The sequence below is a fragment of the Acanthaster planci genome, linkage group LG01, assembly GCF_054643075.1.
Source record: "Acanthaster planci isolate LZ-2023a linkage group LG01, COTS_SCS, whole genome shotgun sequence".
NCBI classification, from domain to species: domain Eukaryota; kingdom Metazoa; phylum Echinodermata; class Asteroidea; order Valvatida; family Acanthasteridae; genus Acanthaster; species Acanthaster planci.
In genome coordinates, this window is record NC_141777.1 from 16373372 (window position 1) to 16390369 (window position 16998).

Below are 16998 nucleotides of genomic sequence, written 5' to 3' on the forward strand. Positions count from 1 at the left end.
GCCAGGAATTCAGGAAACCTAGATAAAGTTGGTGTCAGTCTTTATAAAGCAAGAACTCGAATGCATACATTTTTCTTAGTGGCAGTGTTTTTAAAGGGGCCACTCAAAATTTTCAATGTTTTTTAAATTTCGACTTTTTTTCCAAATTTTCTTAACCCACCCACCCATCTACCCCCAATTTCGATGAAAAAAATTGATTTTTCTCCTAGTACATTGTTCTTCCAAAAATCCAAATGCACATGGAAAAATTTATAATGCAACACAGGGTGACAACATTTTGGGGGGGATTTTAACATAAAAAGTGAATTTCGATTTTCAATTTATTTCCTTGACCCACCCACCATTTCGAAAAAAAAGTCGAAATTTAAAAAACAAAGGAGTAAAAGGCGAAGGAGTATCCATAGGAACTTACTCCAAAAAGAGAGCTCGTTGTAGTATATGTTAAACTTCATTGGACAAAATTGTTAATAAGTTCCACTCACGGAAAGGATCTCGGCAGACAAAATACCACTTTGATATCCGAAATTGTGCTAATAATTTACATCTGAAAACGTTTATTTCAGAAATGGACTGGGCCTGACAGAATACCCCTCTTCGTTTCGTTCACACTAAGCGTTATTGGAAGAGAAGGGTCGGAACACTATCGCAACACAAACAGGCTGTCGGCTCACAGCAGCCCCACTTTTGACAGACCTCGTAACAGTCACAGTAAAGGGATTTTGGACATGCTCACTTTGAAGGAAACACACGCTTGGACAGTGTGCTTTATGGCAGGGCTGCATGGCAGAATCTGTGGTCACATGGAGCCACGTAAGCGGGCATGGTCATTCTGCAGATCACAAGATTGTACGTGGCGAGCCACAGTGGGAATAGATTTGCACATTTTCTTCCGATGGCCCCTTGGGGAAACTTTGGATTACAGGGTGCAAAGGAGCATGTAAAAACCCCAACGGATTGAAGGTCATTAGCTTTGGACGCCTGGGGGTGCGGACTGGAGAGATGCAGTGATAGGTGTGCACCATGATGGCAAATTTACCAGGGCAGAGCTAAAAAAGATAGGAAGACTGCCCAGGAAATGGTATTTGCTTATTCTCATCTGGGTGCCCGGTGACATAGTCTCAAATGCTGGTAGAGTTAGACCCCAGGAGTCTTTAGAGATCACCAGGTAAGGCATGGACTCATTTCCATGTGGCCTGGGTGGGCCTACGATGGCAGCAAGAGCCGCCACGGAAGGCTGTGATGGAGAATCGGCATTGGGTTTATCAATGGTGTATTCACTGGGGCAGCGATTCGGGAAGTTAGCCTGGAAAGTGCTATTGTCTGGATTATGTCTGCATGTCCAGGCTGTAGAAGTCAGAGGCTAGGTGGCATCTGCGTGTTACAGCCGCCAGGGCAAGTGGGGCCGTGGCTCATGTTCATCTGAGGAGGGAGCCCAATGGACTGTCGTAATACATGTGTAATTCAAGACAGATAAGACCAGCATTGATAATACAAGGTCATATTTATGACCAGGAAAGTTATTATTATTATTTGTTTTTGTTAAGTTCCAGGGACCTTGTTATATTGTTCCACTGTAGTTGCCTCAGAGACATTCTTCTGGGAGGTGCTAGATATCAAGGGAAGGTGACGAGTAGACGCACAGTGTACGTTGCCCGGCATTGTATAAACTGGGGATAACAAGAAGGACCGGTCCGGTAGGGCGAAGACCCTACTTCGCACCTGGGAGCCCGGTAGTGAGAGTATCTCAAGACGTGGGGCAGTCGGTTGACTGGTACAGGCGTGGTCAGTGTCTTGCTCTGGAAGGGAAGCTGATGGAGGACTGACAATCTGAAACATGTCACAGGGGTGAGGATGCTGATGAAATCGATGTCATCTTCAACCAAAGACTTGGTCACCTGCTTTGACTGAAGTAAGGCTGAGCTATTGATAAGAGCTGAGGGTACCCCATAGATTGGCGGGTGGTTAAGCGGAGGACCGTCAGGCTGGAGCGGACTTGGATGCGTGCCAAGTTCTGGCAGTCCTGTGGGGAGCAGCATGCTCCCGCAGGAGAACACCTGGCTGGTGCTTTTGTAGTGTGGAACCCTGCCCGGTTTCATCATGGCTCGCAGAGGGAGAGAGAGCAGAAGGGGCTGGTCTAACAGAAACGGGTCCGGGGTGGTGGAGGCCAGTGGCTGAAGCGGTGAGCGATGGTGGTCAGAAGTTCACTGATGGACTGGAAGGCTGACATCCAAGCCACAAAGGTATGTTCCTGGGGTCAAAGCAGTGCTTCTTCTTGGGTTTAAAGGAATTTGATGAAGAAGAGGAGCGCTTGTGCTTGCCTTTCCCGGTGGCAGGCGACCCAGCAGCAGAGGTGGCAGACAGGGCCATAGAATGCCTGGGGGACATTCCCAATCAAGGTCAGCAGGAAATGCAGAATTCCGGGTAGAAGGACCAGGAGAAATAAGGTCTGATGACTTGGTGATGCCCAGTTGAAAGCCAGAGCCATGGATGGGCTATTAAGGTGGCTTGAAGCCCCAGTGGAGTAAAAACCCGGTAGGCTCAACAGGACCCTGAATTAGCGGATGCTGGGGTGTCACGGCTTGACAGCACACCAGATGGGGCAGGCTCTGGCACTCGTGGGGAGCCTGGTCTGATGACTTCGGCATCTAGGTGAGAGGGAGTACACACAGGCCCTGCCAGAGAAATGGTCTTCTTGGCCGACGTCAAATGGCGGGCATCGCTGGGGGAACACTGGCTGGAATGCTGCATGGATTTCCTGGACCACGTCGGGTGAAGGGCATGGTGTACTTCATGATGGTGAGACGGGCTGGAACCCCCTGGACGATGACAAGGCCTTTTCCATGTCCTGGAGGCCGGAGAAGACAGGGGAGTATGACAGATCCTGACAGCGGCCCCCTGAATTCAACTGGCTAAGGCCTGTAATTTATTGGTAAGGTAGACACAGGCACAGCTGGAACGAACCCTGTAGTACCAACAGTAAACAACCTGCAGGGTGCACATACAAGGAAAAAAAAAAGAAAAAAAACCACAAAATATACACCAGAAAAACACTCTTACCGCACAAAGTTTAAAAATTAAGGTAAATACTTTATTCAAGAAGGAACGATGGATGATCGATTGACACAGAAACGTGTAGCAAAAACGGAAACGTGATATCTTGAAGGTGTCAAGAAAGACACATCCATTACATTACAGCACTGAGAAAAGAAGGACCATCATGGCAGCGAGACCTCCTTGCATTGTGGGAGGTTAGGGTGCACTATGGGTGATCAAATCCTTTCAGCACATTAACAATAGATACCTGAGAAATTTGCATAGGTTGAGACTGTTTGGGTAGGAAGAGCGCTGTAGACTTCTCAGATTCATGAACAATGGAAGCACTGCTCATCTCCACCAAATGGATGTCACACTATTTCTGTACTTGGACCATTGGCTGATAATATCTACTTGCCTCACTGATAACGTAACCACTTGTCTAGGCTTCCTGATCAACCACAAAAAATAGAGACCCATCTCATCAGAGATTCCAACTCGCCTCTGTATCTGATAACAATGCTCTTTGTAACACCTCCTATGTGGATGATCAATGAGTGCCTACCTACTTGACTACTCATACCATCCTGGGACCTGACCTTTATCCTTCACCTTCTTTCGAACCACTTTGCCCCACATCCTTAATGCACCTCTCCACGAAACTGGCCTTCCTGCTAGCTGTAGTGTACATCTTGCATAGGCAGTTACCCAGTAACTTCAGGCACATCCACTATTGACAGCCACATCTACAGAGAACTACATGGCGTCCGACTCATTTCAGTTGTGGATTTCCTCATGAAGAACCAGACCGCATCATTCAAACTACCACACATCTTCGTCCCCAGCATTGCACACATTCAGGAACGACTAATGATAAACTCTGGTGCCCTGTTAAGACTCTCAAATGGTACTTGGCACGAACCCACAAAATTAGGGAGAACCCTTAACAATTATTTGTGACAACAGTCAAACCCCATCGCCTAGCATCCATGGACACAATCACCCAATGGACTGTTTCAACTATTACATTTGCCAACCTCAATTGGCTGACCTCACCTTACAATTGAACTCTCTAACACATCAAAGCACATGACATCAGAGCAATTTCTAGCTCCTGGAACTACTTTCAGAGTGTTCCAGTTGCAGACATATGCCATACAGCCGGCTGGAAATCTCCCTCGAACTTTACCTCATGCCACCCGAGTGACATCTTGCAGATGGACTGTGTTCATGGCAAGAAAACCCTCACATCAGTAGATCCAAAGGGATAAATTCTTTGCCAGGATAGACTGCTGCCAAATCAACTTCACAGAACCACATGGTGAGTTCCCACAAATTACCATTACTTGAATGATTGCTCACCTGTTCCTCCTCTCTGGTACACTTACGATTTGTTTGGTGTGTCCTCACCAACCCTCCTACTGTGATCTGTGCTACTCTGCATATTTACAACTGTTTAAGTGGGCTTAACACAGTGGATTCCTCCCCCACAGAAATGTGGGACAAGTCCAATAGAGAATCTCTATCCCAACAGTCTGCCCTCCCCTCCCCACTCTGGCTCAGACCTTCAAATGCTTTTGAAAAAGACGGATGAACATGACAGCAGCACCACAATGTATTGTTGTACTAGAGAGTGCACTGCAGTTGATCAAGTTTTCAGCAAATGCCAAAAGCATTATTAACTCAGTTTAACTGCATCTATCACCCACGGACAGATGAAATGTATATAAGTTTGTGTGGCTTTCAAGACAATGAAAACAACTGTATTTAGGCGTCATCTCCAAATTGCCAATGTATTCCAGGATGTGGACATTTCACACAATCACAGAGAGCATGGTAATCCCTGCCAAACAAAAGAGCCGTTAGCAACCCAGTGGATCTGCGGATGAAATGCAACATGCAAGCTTTATGCAAATTACCAACCCCAGGAATATGCCCGATCTTCCGTGTATCGGCCGGCAATCTTTGGCACGGCAAATCCCTATGAATTAGCATGCGGCCGAGTTTCCACTGACCGACTGGTTGACTTTCAGTTAGAACGAGACAAAATGCCTATTAGCCAACAACTTGAAAGCCACAAGTTTCTTTTTTTCTGAAGTTGGCTGGCTGCCCTGGTGGGAATTCTGAAATGGATGCATATGTTTGAAAACTGTACAGGATTTGCATGTACTGCAATTTGCCAAAATTGACCAATTTGGGGGTTGTGACTTACTTTGTGTATCATTCAAGGGACTTGTTTCAGCTTTTGAGTACACTGCTCTGTGAAAAATTGACAAAAATGCTGTTCATTTTTAACACTCAGAGCGCAGCTCGTTTAAATGGTCTTGCAAAACACCATGGATCACAGCACGTTCCTGCCTGCCAGGACAGTTCGCTGAACAGATGAGGTCAATCTGCAGACTAGTTATGGCTCTTAAGAAAGACATTCTTTTCCTTCGCTTTGCATGGTAATTGTGGTTGGCGAATTTACCTTAAACTTCGTGTTTCATCTTCAACAATGCAACGCTGAAAATTGTCAAACAACGATTCATCGAGCAGTGAGTTGACTGCTGCAGTACCACAGTGACTACGCGACCAAACGTACCATACATGTACACATGCACGATTGAACACGCGCATACATGTACAGTTCGCTTTTCACACGTTCATCAGCACCGCCCATCGTAAACACTTTATAGATCAACAAATGTGGGAGCTACAATGTACGTGCATCCTTGTGGTTTGGTCATGTGAGTTTCTGTGACTTGAAAAGTAGAAAGCTAAATGTCTCGATATTGGAGATTTTATTTGAGAAACACTGGCCCCGAAGATCCTCTGGAGAGATCATAATTGATTTGGACCATACCATTACCTTGAGGGGTGATATTGAGATAATATAATTTACATGAAGTAAATTTCCAAAGTTTCATAAATACAGTTTAATTTCAGACGATTCCAAATTCTCTTTTAGGTCATTCATTATGGTTATTTATCTATTTCATTAGTTAATCATGACTTCAGGCATATTGATGGCGTGTTGGCATTTTGCACATGACCCATTAATATATACTCTTGCAACAGCAGGAGCTAACGGTTGCAATTGATGAAATTTTTCAAAGATCTTCCATCCAGAAGACCTTTGGAAAAATTTCTCGAAAATGACAGGATTTCTGGCAGTAAGATTTCACAGATTATCTGACACTATTATGTACTTACTTTACATTAGGATATTTCAAAATAATTCGATAGTCCTGTTTTTGAGATCTTGCAAATCCTATGGCTTTACAACCCAGCAGAAAGCTGTCTGACAATCATAAAATGAGTCACAGCATGAAAACATGCTGCCATTAGAAATTACTAGGTTTGTTCCGAGTTTAAAGTTTTATGAGCATGGGATTTGCCAACAAACACCCAATCATGTTGAGGAACAAAGAAAAGGGACCAGTAGCTAAACAACCTTTTGAGAGCGACAGCTAGTGCTGCAACCAAAGTACCGGATCAAGGCCAAAATCATAGAACATGGCACTTTCGAACTGAACCAAACCGAACCACATGCACTGGTCAGTTTAGATGTTCAACTTTGATATGGCATGGAATTAATAGCAAATGGAATGGACTTTAGAAAACTTGATAAAAAAAATGGAAAATGAGTTTGGTAGTTGAATCTATTTCGTGAAAAAAATAACCAGAACACAATTTACTCGGAATCCAGTTTGATTAAGTAAAGCAGGAAATTACCATTTGAGCATACTGTTTTTACTGTTTTCACATATCCTCCGATCGTTCTGTTGAGTCAAGCATGGTTTAAACACAACCGTTTTGGTCACAATGTCACACTGCCTTCGATGAATTCCACGGAATTTTAACACTTAAATAAACTTTGGAAAAAAGTGAAAACTGTTGAAATAAAAGTTGCTCATGAATATGGGATGGAGGAGGAGATTCAATACTTGCATTAATGTATCATTTATACACGGAAGTACTACGGCACGTTTGTAGCGAGCTCCAAATATGTCTCAATGTGCATTGACCATTGCACATGCGCATGTACGATACATGTACATGCGTGTAGATGTCCCAACCCGAACTGAAATTCGACAAAACTTTTCTTAACGACTGTAATGACCCCATTGACTTTACTAAATGTTGATACTGAAAATAGGGAAATGTCTTTTCCGCAGAACGGCTGTTGGTATTCATGAGGTCCAGAGAAATCATGCTTATTCACAAAGCTTTTTGTAACGATAACAAAAGGGCACACGGCCGCCGGGCTCAATAAATCCCTCATGCTTCAGCACACACCCCTGCGGATTTCCCCCTGTGTAACAATGTCAGACCCATTACAAATACGTGGACAATACGCGGAAGAATGCTAAGTTGCTTTGGGGATGACACCTTACTCAGTGACTACAGTTATGTAACTGCAACCTGATTTATATAAAGTCCTTTCTGCTTAAGTTCCACACTTCCTGTTTCTATTGAATGTGTTGTGACAGCCTGTCTTTACTTTACCTTATCACTGAATGAACAGTTTATAACTGTTTCACGGATGAACACAAATATCTACAGATTGTAGTTAATCTGTCTTCCCTGTAAAGCATGTGAAACCTGGATCTCAAAGCATTTGGATGGGGTGGGGAGAGATACATTTAAAGGAGAAAAGTCAAGGCAAACTCTATCAAACTGTACAGTGACTCTTAGGTACTTGTGTACACATGTAAATGTACATGTGCTAACATGGTCAAACATTTTTGTGCTTGACGCCCTGAGATTCAACTGTAATATTTTGTAACCACAATGGGTACACTTGCAAGTTTCTTTTGGCAAATGTGAGAAGATTCATTTTTCAGCCTCTGAGTGATCAAAGGTCAAAATATAGTTTATTTGACCTTCCTTTGAAATATGAATGTTTGCAATGGTATTTGCAATTAAGATGGCCTTATTTTAACTTCAGAAGCCTGGGCAAATAAGCCACCGGGCCATCATTAAATTTGACTCTGATATGTACATGTAGTAAGTGACTGGCAGGTCAAGACTCCCAAATTCAGAAGAGTGCAGACTATACACTGAAAATGCACAATTTGAATATTTAATTAGAAAAATACATTAAACAAAAAATTTGAGAGGTAAATTTTTGATGATCGAACTATTTTCACTTAAAGAAGTCTCACAGAGTGAGATTTCACCCTGACAAATAAATTTGAGTACTTTACAACCATGAGATGCTTCAAACATCAAGTACATCCTGTTTACACCACGCCCATTTTAACCCCAACACACACTCACACTTACCTTACATACCTACTGTGGACATTCCTATCTTTTCGTGCAGTTAAGAAAACTCAGTGAAAATACTTATTTTTCTTCAACTGGGAACACGATTTTCAGCTGTTTTTTGTGCAAGGTTTTCTTGACTTTTCCTCTTCCATTTATGACCCCAACCCCAAATACCTCTAAACTTCTTTTTCAGAGAAGGTGAAACGTCCTGTGGACGTGTGTAAGTCCACAAAACGTCTTTCTCTCCTACATGGTGTGGACATCTTTTGTTCACAAGTCCGTACTAGGTATGTAAGGTTGGTCCAGTATACATTGACGTATATGTATTGTATTCGCACTGAGCAAACAAAACAGTCTCTTAGTTGCAATCTAGGTTCTACTATGGGCACACAGTATATGTACTTACTGGATGATCTCCGAACCGTTTCCGTGATCTATTCATGATTTCTTCATGGATTCTTGGACTAGCCGTTAAGAGTTTGTCCATGACCTTTTCAATTCTCTTCAATGCAGCTTTGAGTAAAACCTCCATAGTTACCCATAGTTCATTAGGATGAGAGAGGTCTAGGATTAACATAACTGATGAGGAGCTGAGGAGAAAATACAAAAACATCAATTATCGTGAATTCACTGACCATAGTTTGCACACTTGACACCCTTTTTAAGAATCATGTGACAGTTGGTACTTTTCTGTCAAAATCCAATGCAAAAATGACTCCACTCTGGTTTATATCCAGTTGTGCAGAAAAAAAGCCACAGTGCAAAGCAAGAAACAGCGAACAAATTTGTTGTATTTCTCATAACAAAAGACAAAATGTCAAATACATACTATGCGTAGAGTGATCTGGTATGGCCCTTCCCTTTCAGATTCAATTATTTCTAATAATGCCAACACCCTATTCCACAACATCGTGACAGTAGACATAAAACTCATCAAGTCCATCAATCAAAAATCTAAAAAAGTCTACAGGTCAGTTCGAGAATTTGAATTTAGGTAACTTAAGTTCTAGCTGGTTATTGTTATACATGTAATGGTTTTAGCTACATGTACAGTACATGCACATTTTCCAAATGCTTGTCTAATGCAGTACTGATACATTTTGTTTGTTGCTCAGGACAATGATTGAATTTGTAAACATTCAATATCTGGAAAAAAAGGCTCTCAGGCAGCTGGAACATCAGGTTGTTATGGTTTCCACAATGAAAACTGACCTATATTAGTCTTTCCTACAGTGAACCTTTTTTAAAGTACATGTACATGCACTTTTTAAAAACGAAAGTTGGCAAAGTGGTTTGATTTCCAGTCAAGTCCATATGCGGATTGGGCTTCAAGTCCCTATACCGGTATGTACATTTACACCATTCTGTTGTTCTCACGGTATTCTTGGTTTCCCCCCACCTTTAACCACTACCAGCTGGGGACTCCGAAATCGGAGCCGTATGGTTTATATGTGTGGCCGGGGTCTCCGACCTCGGACAAAGGAAACAGGGCCCTGTAACAAAAGACCGTACTCCGAACAAAAGACCAGGCTGCTAGGCATTTTTCACTCTCAAAAGTGGCGATAATCCAGCGTTATTTTGAAACTGTATACCAGGGTTTGGGGTATTTAGAGCAAGCGGATTACCACCGGAGACAAAAGCTCTCCACCACCGCAGCGATGAGCCACACAGCACCGCTGCATGCTAATCTGGCCCCTATTGAAAAGAGGTCAGCAGTGAACTGAGCCAGGTTCGTGAACAAAAGACAGTTGTATAACACCGCACAATCTGGGCTCTGTTTACAAGGCTGCAGGCCTGGCTGAAATATTCAGGCATCAATGAAGGTCACCTGTCAACTTACATGTAGAGTAGTGCCTGAAGATTACTCCGTGTGGCTATAAACGACTGTTAAATGGAATGATGAATTGCTGAAGGATTTTGAAAACAGAAAAAATGATAGTCATGCCGGCCCAGCATCCTCAACATTGAAAAATGCCCCGGCACGAAGTGGTTAAAACTAAACTACTTCTCACTGTCATAACTCTGCAGGCTTCTTCAGGCTTATGAGCTATAATGAAAGGGCACTTTTAAGAAATCCTTCCTTTCCGTACCAGAAATGCTTAATGTTCTAGATGTACATTATATTAAATTAAGAAACTTAATAAACTATGTAGTTCAATGCCTAAGCTTAAAATACTCGCAAAAATAAAGATTGTTTGAAAAAAGGTAGTCCTATAATCAAGGGTTAAGAAGGAAAATCTACATATGTCCACTTGCCAGCAAAATGGACAGTATTTCACCATACAGTTAAGGAGAAACTACACCATAAATAAGAAACTCCGGCTTTTCAGCTACACTTTGACAAACATCAGTACCAATATTGTCTTGAAATGGAATCAATACTGGAAGTGGGACAACAACCTGTCTCAAGATGAATTTTCTATGGTTGTTTCACAAAATTTAATATTTAGTGAAGAACCATTTCCAACCTTGTATATGAAATGTGTCTCATGTACATATATTTACTGCTATAAAAGACTCAATGAAAATTTGTAACACTAAGGTCCCTTTCAAGATAGGTAAATCAAATCCAGGCTGAGATCATGAAAGATTGAGTCAGAACCAAGCCTGAGTCTACTTCTGTCCAAGTCTGGCCTAAGGTCTGCTTCCAAACTGTCACATCTGAGTCAATCAGTGTCAGTTGAAAAAGGTTTCTTTAGCTGAACACACAAAGTCAACACACAAAACCCCACAAAACACCATACAAAACCCTGAGTCCACACCATAACTACCAACATGGGAAAGTCCTCCCCCACACAGAGTGGGTTGGGTCTTGTACACTGATGCCCCAACTGCTCTCCATGCCTCAGTGGACATGTGAGAAATGCAATAGGAGAAGCATTGTCTGTAACTCATGAGATACAAGTCAAAATGTGAGTTATTTTCAGAAAACACTGTCCAGAGTTATTATGCAACAGTCCACTGTACAATAAAGATGGGTAAAAAAGGTGATCTCCAGCCTGCTGAAAAACAAAAAATTGTGCAGTTGCTTTCGACAGGGCCAATCTACATTGGATATTGCCAAGTGCCTTTCCAGAGATCGCCGCACTGTGAAAAAATTTGTGGCAAACAGCGAAAGTGGTCCAAAAAAGCAAGTTCAATCAAAATATAAAAACATTAATGCCCGGCACCTTCCACAGATTTGCCGAAATCCTCTAGCAACCAGCAGAGAGGTACATGTATTCGAAGCATGCGAACTGCCCAAAGTATCCAGAACCACACGCTGTAAGGCTTTAAAGGAGATTGCCAAGGTTTGAAAGGCTCAAAGACGACCACCTCTCAACAAAAACCACAAATCCAAATGCATTTCCTGGGCTGAAAAATATATGAAATTGACTTTGCACACGTTATTTTCACGGACGAGTGTAGAGCAACACTGGATGGACCAGATGGATGGGCTAGAGGATGGATAACTCAGGGGCAGTCTGCACCAGTGCAACTATGTCGACAACAAGGTGGGGGTGGAGTCATGTTTTGGGCTGCTATCGTTGGAGATCAGATGAATGGACCATTTCGTGTTGAGGACAGTGTTAAACTGAACTCTGAAGGATATTGTAATCTTTTGAATGCCAACTTTGTGCCATGGTGGAAGAAGCATCCGGCCAGACAACGCAAGCTGCTGATTTTCATGCACAATAACGCACCTTCACACGCATCCCATTACACAAAAGCCTGGATGGAGCGCAACGGATTCAAGCAGGAACAGATCATGGAGTGGCCTGCTTGTTCACCGGATTTAAATCCAATTGAGAACCTCTGGTCGGTGTTGAAGCAGACAATTTATGTTAATGGTAAGCAATACAACTCCAAGGATGCATTGTGGGATGCAATTAAGGAAGCAGCAGCACATGTTTCGAAGGAAACAATAAACAATTTGACAAAAACAGTGGACAGCAGACTGTTGAAAGTCATCAGTAAACAGGGTGGCTATACTGACATGTGACATTTATTAGCATAAAATAGGATGCTCAGTGTAACTGTTTATTTTTTGTTTGTTTAGTATTGTTTTTGATATTTTGATTTTTTTTTCTAAAGGTGCAATCAAAATGATTTCTGCTTTACAATGACCTATAATCTGGAGAAAATAATAAAATATTACTGCACTGCACACTTGTTGTTACTATGTTGCATAGTATCTCTGGACAGTAGAAAACAAACGCTATGAAGAGATGACAATATCATAGTGATCTGGAGAAAATAATTGTTTGTACTGAATTTCATTTGCAAATGAACATACAAAATATAATATTTGAAACCAATAACTTTACCAAAAGTGGTGTTTTGCAATGGAATTTTAATTTTAACACTGAACTTTGCATTTGCATAATAAGTTTGGACACAGTCTAGTCATACTTAACCCTGTTCAGCCAACATATGCAAATTTCCCATGTACCTATTACAATTCACTGAAAAGACTTGATTATGCATACTGCCTCTTGACCCTCCACAATGCACTGCGGTCCCACCGCCATGCTAGTCCTTCATTTCTAAGCCGTGAAAACTACTCGAGCCAAAGTGGGGAAGGATGGGCAGGAGCGGCTGGGCAGGGTACATGTAAGTATCACTAAGGGACCCGACTCACTCCACGTGGGGGAGGAGTCTCCTGTGTTCACAAACCCCTGCCCAGCCTACTATGCAGAGTGGCACCGAACTCTGGAGGTGGGTCGGCGACTACAGTGTAGTTACTAAAAGGAATATAAGGCAGGTGTCGCAAGAGCGAGCACTCACCCGGAGAAACTCCTTAGTTGCATCTACTACCTGGCCGGTAACAGCACTGGACATTGTCCGGACCGGCGAAATAGACGCAGCATCTGCAGAAGGGCACAACGCCCTGAAAGATCGTCCAGCACGCACCAGGATTCTTGTCAGTATTTGAAAACACGGTTGGCAAGGCCAGAACGGAGCGATTCAACATAGCTCCATTCTATCTTGGACAGGACCTTGTGGGATGAGGGAGATTGGGGGGAAGGCATATGCTAGAGGGCCCGACCAGTCAATCTGTAGGGTGTCTGTCGCCCACACCTGCAGGTGAGCGAAAATGGAGCAGAACGTCGGAAGGCAGGCATTATCAGTGGGTGCGAAGAAATAGAATTGAAGACGCTTGATCTGCACGAAAATCTGACTGACAACATTTGCATGAAGAGTCCACTTTGTCGCTCGGACAGCACCGAGAGAATACGTCTGCTGTGAAGTTGCTGGTTCCCACTATGCTAATCCCCTGATCGATTATCTACATGAAGAGCTGCCACGCAAGGGCACAGGGTTGAGGAGAGCAAGTGCCGCCCTGGTGATTGATGTATGTCACTGTCATTGATGTGTCGCTCTGGACTCGAGCGGAACGACCTACATGTACTAAGAGGAGTGGAGGAAGAGAGGTTCCCCATCCGAATAGTGACGCATCTGTTGTCATGGTTACATCTGAACTTGGAGGGACAAAAGTAAAGCCGGCCCACATGCAAAAAGAGGCTGAAGAATTCGCTAAGAAATGAATAATGAGCCTTCTTACATTGTACTATGTTCAAAGTGGCCGTTTGTATCCTTGAGTTAGAGGACTGCAGCCATATCATTACATGCATGGGGCATTAAGGTCATTCCGTATGCATTGGAAAAATATAATAACTGCAGGTAAGGAGTGCCTGAAGATGGAAGTTCACTCCAGGAATAGTATCCAGGTCAGCATCCAAGTATTATAAGATTTCTGTTTATTCACTAGAACAAAGAGCATGAGCAGATCAAGTGGTGAAATAGACAAAAAAATTGCCAAGTACCCTTTTCATTTTGAAGAGGTGTGGATCTGGATGGAGATCCTCACGCGGGGGATTTGGGTCAGGAGCAGTTGCCAGGGGAGTGGAGGTTGACTATAGTGGGCAGCATCTCCGAGAGAGCAGACCTTTGTAATCAAATCAGATGAAGAAATATCTTGCTTAGGTGTAGAGCGAGATTTCTTGCATTTGGACCCTGCAGAAGACGATGAGTGTTTATGCTTATGTGTGGGTGATCCAGCCGTAGAACCCGCCGAAAAAAACCTGGGGTGTCAGCAGCATGTCCGGAAAGCAGGTTGTGATTGGCCAAATCCGGCTGAGCCATCAGGGAGCTGTGATGGAAGCACCCAGGTCGGATAACCCTAGCCGGTAGCCAGAAGCCGTTTTAATGAAAGGCGTTCAAAAACCAAGGTGATGTAGCAGGCCGATGGGTTCTGTAGCTCGAAATGCAGTCAGTAAAGAGCCGCTTCTGAATGGGCTGTCCCCAGGGACAATGGGACGTCGGCCCGAGGCATTGTAACGTCCAAGTGACGTCTGAGTGAACTGCTGTGGAGTTCGTCTGACGGCTGTAGTTCATGGCATGTGGCAGTCATTGTTGCTGGCCCGGGAGATGTGGGGCCATCCCAGTGTGATGAATAGACATCTTCCATGGTAGGTGCTGGTAGTAGGGAGACTGCCAAAGGACTTCAGAGCACAGGAACTGGAATTATAATAGGTACATGGGAAACTTGCATATGTAGGCTGGGCAGGGGTATACCAAAATAACTTTGAACAAGTACTTACAGAATGTTTTCTTCTTTTATGGATACCTCCACCAGTTCAGACAGAAATGTACCCCCTCCGAGTTCCCAAATGTGCGCAACATCCTTTGTCTATATAAAAGAGGAAAACACACAACTTGGATCAATCAAGAACAACATTCATGGGATGCACTTGAGGCGGAAAAAAATTACAATTGGCACTATTCTAGGTTACACTAGGGGAAAAAATTACGAACAATAGCCTTGAAAGAAGTTTCAGCTGTATGTCCTTGTGGCATTTCTCCTAGGTTTTACATAAAGCACTTGCACCATGGTTTTTCCATAACTTGCACTGCTAGTGGAAATAAAACAAGCAACATTTTGCCTATTAACAAGTCCTCCATTATCAGCACTGAATTACCAAAACACAAAAATAAAAGCACATGCTTGTAATAACAGGAGGCATCAGTCAAACTCTGTACATAGGGATACCAGTTTAAAATATGGCAAAATTTTTGACACAAATTCCACGGCCCAAGACAAAACAAACTTGCATGATTTTAAAAGCTACACTTTGTTTCCTAAAGCTCTTCCACTGTGATCAGTGAGGTCTCAAATTTGCCAGACCAGAATAGCAGTGAATAGCAACTACTGTGGAACATCGCTATACCGAACATTCAGCTGTACCAAAAATCGTCCTTGGCTACCAATATTTTGTGCACAAAACCTACCAAACATAATGAAGTTGCCGTTTGTATTTCCTGAATGTCAACTTGATAAAACAGGTGTTTTTTATGTTGGAGAGTGGCAAGTGACCATTATTTCCCCAAGGATTTGAAGGGAATGCCACTAGTTGTTGAAGAATTAATCGTAATTAGCTAGCTGAGAAAGTGGGTACATGTAATAACATGAGCCATTGGTCGGCACTTGTTCAAAGTCGTCTTCTAATACATCCACAGCACGCAGCATTAATCAGCCAACGGAATTGAATGGACACCCCAATTTTTGCGACTCAACAATTGGGTGCAGAAGAAAACGCACATGCACCATGGCATTACACTAAAAATAGGCTAAAGAAAGCGCCGCTGATGCACAAGCCCTTGCTGAGCGGTACCTTTGGTTTTCTTTTCAGAACCAACACATGTTCAAAAAAGAGATAGATCCTGTGCAACTGCTCTGAGCCCCAACCCCCTGCCTCAAAAAGGATAAAACACAAATAAAACACACGCTTCTCCTTCTCCCTGCCCTTCATCATGTTGTCATTTATTATACATGTACATGTATTTATTTTATTGTAGTTACAAGTACATTTCATTCTAAAAACAACATTAAGGTTTAACAAAGATTAATTGAAACCTTAGGACAAATTTGACACTAATTTTGTAACTTAATATTTAATAAAAAACACAAACAATCAACAGATATACATTTTAGAAACCTTGAACGTCAGTGTAATGGCAAAACATCAGAAAAACAGCAAGCATAGTATCACCAGAGGGCGCAAGTTTTAACTTCTGAACGTGTCATGTCAAATGGAAGTTGAAAGTGGTGCAAATAAATGAGCTGAAGAGTTAAAAACAAGTTCAACTTACACTGGCTAGAAAAAAGTGATGGATGATTCGTTTTGGACTAGCCTTACTTACGCTTGCACAGTGCATCGTCTAATCATGTGCAACCAGATATATACATGTAAATATAAAAGTCTCCTAACATTGCACACTTTGACTGTCAATTGACTTAATGTCCTCAGGCAGTGTTAACAGATCCCTTGTTGAAAGAAACTTCATTACGTGAAATACTTGAACTATGACCTTTTATAATGAAGGTCTTCACTATCTGAAATTGAAAAATGGTGGCATCCAGAAAATACGCAAGAATTTAGCTGAGTGTTCCCCAACGTGAATTGATAAATTCTGCAAAATTAGGCCCCCAAAAGTAATTGTCCTTCCAGTTTCCCTATTTTTTCAGCATCAGAAAAAGGATGTGTTTGCGCGGTTACTCCTATTAACATGAGTAGGATATGTGCGCATTACACTCGGGTGCAGGAGTATATTCCTCACTGACCTGCGGGTCATACTCCGGCCGTTTGGCCACACAGGAGTATCTGTTAACAGGAGTAGCTTGCTTGAACGCACCCTAAATTTTCATTGGCAAGTTACAAAAACAAA

The 16998-nt window shown here is 42.6% G+C and overlaps 1 protein-coding gene across 4 annotated transcripts in view; it reads right to left on the reverse strand.

Moving 5' to 3' along the window:
* The window catches only part of dync2li1 (dynein cytoplasmic 2 light intermediate chain 1), a 119327-nt gene that overhangs the window by 58062 nt on the left and 44267 nt on the right, over nt 1-16998 (reverse strand). For 3 of the 4 annotated variants that reach the window (XM_022255281.2, XM_022255282.2, XM_087147604.1), the window contains 2 exons: nt 14874-14962; nt 8696-8879 (listed from right to left, as the gene is read on the reverse strand). The exons of the other annotated variant lie outside the window; for it this stretch is intronic. In XM_022255281.2, coding sequence (XP_022110973.1) covers nt 8696-8879; nt 14874-14962 — 273 coding nt within the window. The remainder of the gene's footprint in view (nt 1-8695; nt 8880-14873; nt 14963-16998) is intronic. 4 annotated transcript variants of the gene reach the window in all.